Below are 5757 nucleotides of genomic sequence, written 5' to 3' on the forward strand. Positions count from 1 at the left end.
CACCTTTGAGACACACACACACACACACACACACACAGACAGACACACAGACAGACACACAGACACACACAGAGACACACACTAAGATTAGAGGAAACAATTACTCTATCACATTAGACAACAATAACATTCTTTGTAATGCTTGAAGTGGTCACTGTTGTGTAACAATCGTGGCCGATGCACTATCCTACTGATAGGACGGACTCACTGTGAGGCCTGATCGTTCCAGGAAGCTCCTCATGGCCTGGAGCTGCAGCTGCGGGTGGCCACGCTCTCTTCGAACCTGCTCCAGTGCGCTGGCGTTGGTCTGTAGTGTGTTCAGAGTGCAAATGGCGTCCTGGGGCAAAAAGTTAAGAGTTGAATGCTCAAAAATAAACCCCCGTAATCTACACAGTGAAAACTAAAAATATATACACACAGTAGGCCATATCTCAGCGATTTTCATTTCATTTCTGCAGAGAAAACTAAATGAAATTCATAAGTTCACATTTATGTTTAGAATTTATTTAAGACTGTTTTTCCATTTCCAGACCGTGATGTTTGCAATACCATTTAAGGAACACTAGGAGGAGCCAGAGGAAACCTGGTTTCCACAGAGATCTGTCTCATGTATACTTGTCAGGATATGATGAAAGTTTCAGCAAATACATTTTATAAAAATGTATAAAAAATTACCTACTGCAGCTTTAATCAGTGTATTTTACACACTTTAAAAACGCGTGTGGATGGGGATCTTTGCTTTCAATTTGCAACCCTACTTTAGACAGAGCCAAGCTAACCCCCCCTCCCAGTCTTTATGCTTAGCTAAGATAACCAGCTGCTTGTGGTGGCTTCATATTACTGTACAGACATGAAGCAGTGGATCAAACTCTGATCAATCTATAATGAAAATGATCTGTAGTTTCAGCCCTAACAAGCTGGGAGAGAAAAGCAATCGATAATGGCTGAGTCAAATGGAGAAACTGGCTACATATATACAAATATTGATGCATATTCTGCCATTACCTTCATTTGCATGAATGTTAAACTGCAACAAGTGAAGATAAGACAGTGTCTTTATTGTGCTTGCTAACAGATCCATGTTTAAAGATGACAGCTCTATTAAAACACAAGACAACCCTCAGAGGAAATAAAGGTAAACGCTTAAGTTTACACACAATGAGAAACTCAAATATGGCAGCAAAGAAGACACAGCACGTGTTAGCGCAGTGGTTGGACTTTGAGTCAGAGAGTTTGTGTGTGTGTTTGTGGCAGGTACAGACAGTCCAGCGGACAGTGTGCTGCCAGCTCTGTCTACACTCGAACTTTTCATAGCGCAATGCTGCGGATTTATAGCCACAGGGCTCCTCTGACAACGCCTGCTGAACTTTCTGTAGTTTGGTGCGGTCCTGTCAGCCATGTTTCCGTCCATCTCTAAACTGTGCCGTCACCCACAGTTCAGTTACAAACTTGTCAAACTAGCAGAGGTGGCTAGCTAGCTCACTAGCAGCCGCTGCGAGGACCGGGTGTTGGAGCTTACCTGGTACTCCATGCCTGGTACCTGCGGCGCCGTCTTGGTGCTGTAGTGTTTCACTGAGAGACCCGCCAACCTGCACGCCCAGTCCTTCCTTCGGAGCCGCGCGGCAAACGCGGAGCCCCGCTGCCACACGCGCGACATGCACACCATCATGGGGCGCGAGCTGAGCTGGATCCAGACTCTCCTCACATACGTAATGACGTTACGACACGCCCCCTATTTATTTTTTTATGTTTAATTATATTTATTTTTATTTGTCTTATCTTTTATTTGATTAGGCCTTTGATATAACTGTGTACTTAATTTTTATTTTGGTGTTTTATAAGTCTATGAGATCTGGGCCTTTATCACTAACAAACGAATTGTATTGTCTTCTATACTGCCTGAATATTGAATATTTAAAAAACATTTTGTAAATTGAATATTGCTATTTTACATAACTAACATTTATTATAAGCAAGGAAAATAAGACATCTTGAGAAAGGTCCAGAACATACTGTCAATGGTGCAGAGGTATAGATTGTGACTTTGAGCAAAAGGTCATTATGCTGCGAATAAAACTTAAAAGGTAAAAAAAAAGGTTTAACTAACGTTAGCTCTGAATAATTGTGGATGTCCTGTTTGCTTTCCATGTATGTTCAATTTACAGCCACTTAATATCCACAAAATATAAACAAAACTTTGTTCTCACACAGTCATGGAGGCTGCACAAAAAAATACATCATAGTTTATTCACTTTTTGATTTTTGTAACAAACGTTTGCCCACATTGACATGAATGTGTGTGAATGGGGTGAGTGTGGCATGTAGTGTACAGTGCATTGAGTGGTCGAAAGAAAGGCACTATGTAAGTACAGTCCATATACCATATTAACATTAAAACAACAACATCAGATTCAGAACATCAGAACAGCAAATAAAAACAAAACCATTGCGTCAAAATAAGTTGTGCCAGTACATTTTAATATACTCATTTTGGCAGGTGGTATAACTACTTCGAGTCGCCAGGTGTCGCTCTCAGTTCATTCCAGTCAAGTTATTTTATATTGCTGCCTTCAGGTGCTACCCTAATAATCAAATTTCCGTGTAAATTTGTGTTTTGTTTTGTTTTAGACTTGGTATGTACGTGAGCGCTAAGGTAGTAGTAAATACAACAGAGAAACATTAAAATCATACATTTAATATAGATACATATAATATACAAGCATATATATATATATATGATAAGATAAGATAAGATAAGATATTATTATGGAAACTAAATGACAACTAATAATACGGAAACTGAAAACCCGACGGATAACAAGAGTGCAAATAATATTTCATTTATTTTGTGTGTAGCCTGGAGCCTGAGTTGTATTTGAATGCAACATACGTAGCAGGGTCGCGGTCCATAGACGTATAAAAGTCGCGGTCGGTGACGGCGAGGTCGCAGTTGCGCAGACTCTGAACGGGACAGGATGCAGCGAGACAAAACAAGCAACGCCGGTGCGGCTGAAAAGTAAGAATAGAATATTTACAATGACTTTTTTTTTTATACATGTGTATTTTCATCTGTTAACACTTCGTCGGGCATGTTGTGTATAACCCGTGTTTTAGCGTAAAAGCCCTAATTTCGAATGAAATGTCTGTCCAGGCCCGACCGAGAGGCCGCCATAATGTCGAAATACTACGATGGAGTCGAATTTCCTTTCTGTGATGAGTTCTCCAAATATGAAAAAATGGCCAAAATAGGACAAGGGACCTTTGGGTGAGTAATACATCAGCAACTCTTCGTGTAGCTGTGAATACGTTTGGTGTGTTTGTGTGGCTAACATTAGCGTTAGCTGTGCTGATAGCTAACTTGAGTTCTAATGAGTATGAAATAGGACGTTCAAACGTTGACTTCAGATATCTGTTACATGTCTGTCAGATTGTTTAAAATGTTTATTTAATCATATCCCGGAAAGTGCCGAGTTTATGTATCATTCCTCATTTGTCAACCCACAGTCTGGTGTTCCTTCACACAGTGTGTTCTACAACCACCTCCACTAATAAAACTGTGGTAAACTGTATCAAGTGAGATCAGTGTGGATGGGGCTGCAAGCATATACACTATCACCACACTCTTACACTGATTTATAGTTGAATGAACGGTTATCAGTGTGTGTTGTAAAGAGCAGTACGGTGCACTCCGTTTAATTCACCTTCTCTCTGAGCTCAAGCACGTTGAAATGAAAAATCCAGGAGGAAATGAGCAGAATGTGTGCAGCTAGAAATGATTAACCAACATGGTTTCTACTTACAAGCAGGCTTGCTTCTTTGTGAGTGTGCCCAGTGAAAGGGCTTCATCTGAAGCTGTCTGTTGTGCTGTGATTTTCTCCTCACAGGGAGGTGTTCAAAGCAAAGCACAGGCAGACCGGGAAGAAGGTCGCACTGAAGAAAGTACTGATGGAAAATGAGAAAGAAGGGGTAAGAGGACGCTCAGAGTTTACTGTAATAGTTCACTGGTGTGAGAGACTGCACTGTGGACACAAGTGGTTCTTCCATATGACAGAAAAGGAGGGGCACGTTCAGGATCATTTTGGTTTATTGTAAGATTGGCACACCTGTTCCAGACAGCGATACTCAGCACTGTGCTGCTCAATGTGTTACTAGACACACACATCCAGGCTGGAATAACCAGTCAGTGTTGTGACCCAGTCCGATCCATGTTTGTTTCCCATTTACCGGATTTTATTTCAGTGTGCACACAAAGCGGAAAGCTTGCAGACTGGAGATATTCACTGAATTAAAAAGAAAATATTTGGTTAGATTTACATTGTTGTTTTGTTTACAACCTGTATTATTACCTGGCAGTACATGCCCAGGTATAAAAGTAATGGCCAGGACTTAAACATAGGATTCAAGCTGTAATAAAGCAGAACTATCCTTTTTAAAAGGTGTTGCTTATCTTAATGATGTGTTATGAGGTGTATCCACATCTGTATAACTGCCCATTGGCTGGGACTCCTCCTCAGACCTCTTCAGTGTGGCTGCTGCCGCTTTTACTCCGTTGAAAACAAAACTCCACCAACAGAAGTCTGACTGACCTGATGGTGAAAAGCCTGCTTTAAACAAATGACTGGAGTAAAAGCTGCTGTATGCTTCCTGTGCTCATAGTGCTGCTCGTCTCTGCTGCGTCGTATTGTTTCTTCTTTCTTCATAATATTGGTTCTGCAGTCATTATAGCAGTTTCCTCTGGCTGCTTTGTTTCAGTTTCCCATCACAGCTCTGAGAGAGATCAAGATCCTGCAGCTGCTCAAACATGAGAATGTGGTCAACCTGATTGAGATCTGCAGAACCAAAGGTTGGTCTCACAAGCCCCAACAGTCAGTCTGTCTTCATTTAGGTTTTATTTTTAGTTTACAAAATGTGTCAATGATAGGAGCAGGAAGTATATATGCATATGTTGATGTTTGCATTCTCTTTCCCCTCTTTCTGTTCTTGAAGCCACTCAGTTCAACAGATACAAAGGCAGCATCTACCTGGTATTTGACTTCTGTGAGCACGACCTGGCCGGGCTGCTGAGCAACGCCAATGTGAAGTTCACCCTGGCAGAGATCAAGAAGGTCATGCAGATGCTGCTCAATGGATTGTACTACATCCACAGAAACAAGGTGAGGCATTGATGATGAAATAAAGAGATCGCTAACCCCTGGGTTATCCACTAATTGGAGAGCAGTTGTGCTTGAAGCATCACCTCTGTGTAATAAGTTGACATTGGAGCCCTGAAATGTGCCCTCATGGCCTCTGGGGCCTCTGTCTGTACAAGGTGTTGTACTGAGAGCTGAAAAACCTGCTGTCTGGTGAGGAAAGCTCTCACTGGACTGGCAGTCAGCTCATCCAGCAGGTGCAGAATAATCGGTTTCACTCCCAACAAAAATATTATGGAAGATATGGGACAGTATATCGTCCTCTACCAGGGTTCCAGTCATGGAATTGATTAAAATGACCAAATATTCTGGAAAGATTCAATGTTGTCCTGGAAAAAAAATTCCATAAAAATGTAGTTTAGCCTCCCCCTCAGATCGCCTACGTAAACCTGGGTGCGTATTTTGTTTGAAACTCGACTCTTGGCAAGATGAGCTCTCTGATACTTGAAAGGGAGTTTACTAGTGATCTTTTCAGTGTCGAGCCATAACATGTTAAGGAGCTCTTGTATTTGCTGTCTTGTCTGTTTTCTGAAAAGAGACGGATAATGTGGATGAATAAAAAAAAAAA

The 5757-nt window shown here is 41.3% G+C and overlaps 2 protein-coding genes across 2 annotated transcripts in view; one reads left to right on the top strand and one right to left on the bottom strand.

The window, feature by feature from the left end:
• The window catches only part of fpgs (folylpolyglutamate synthase), a 15875-nt gene extending 14180 nt beyond the window's left edge, over positions 1–1695 (bottom strand). Inside the window, exons 1-2 of the mRNA XM_035668248.1 lie at positions 1520–1695; positions 209–337 (exon numbers count right to left, since the gene is read on the bottom strand). Coding sequence (XP_035524141.1) covers positions 209–337; positions 1520–1669 — 279 coding nt within the window. The 5' untranslated portion in view covers positions 1670–1695. The remainder of the gene's footprint in view (positions 1–208; positions 338–1519) is intronic.
• Positions 1696–2893: 1198 nt separating this feature from the next.
• cdk9 (cyclin-dependent kinase 9 (CDC2-related kinase)) overlaps positions 2894–5757 on the top strand; it is a 5561-nt gene continuing 2697 nt past the window's right edge. The window contains exons 1-5 of the mRNA XM_035668194.1: positions 2894–3016; positions 3152–3265; positions 3885–3966; positions 4753–4843; positions 4987–5153. Coding sequence (XP_035524087.1) covers positions 2976–3016; positions 3152–3265; positions 3885–3966; positions 4753–4843; positions 4987–5153 — 495 coding nt within the window. The 5' untranslated portion in view covers positions 2894–2975. The remainder of the gene's footprint in view (positions 3017–3151; positions 3266–3884; positions 3967–4752; positions 4844–4986; positions 5154–5757) is intronic.

This window comes from Morone saxatilis, unplaced genomic scaffold, assembly GCF_004916995.1.
Source record: "Morone saxatilis isolate NCDOM2014 unplaced genomic scaffold, NCSU_SB_2.0 Contig21, whole genome shotgun sequence".
NCBI classification, from domain to species: Eukaryota; Metazoa; Chordata; class Actinopteri; family Moronidae; genus Morone; species Morone saxatilis.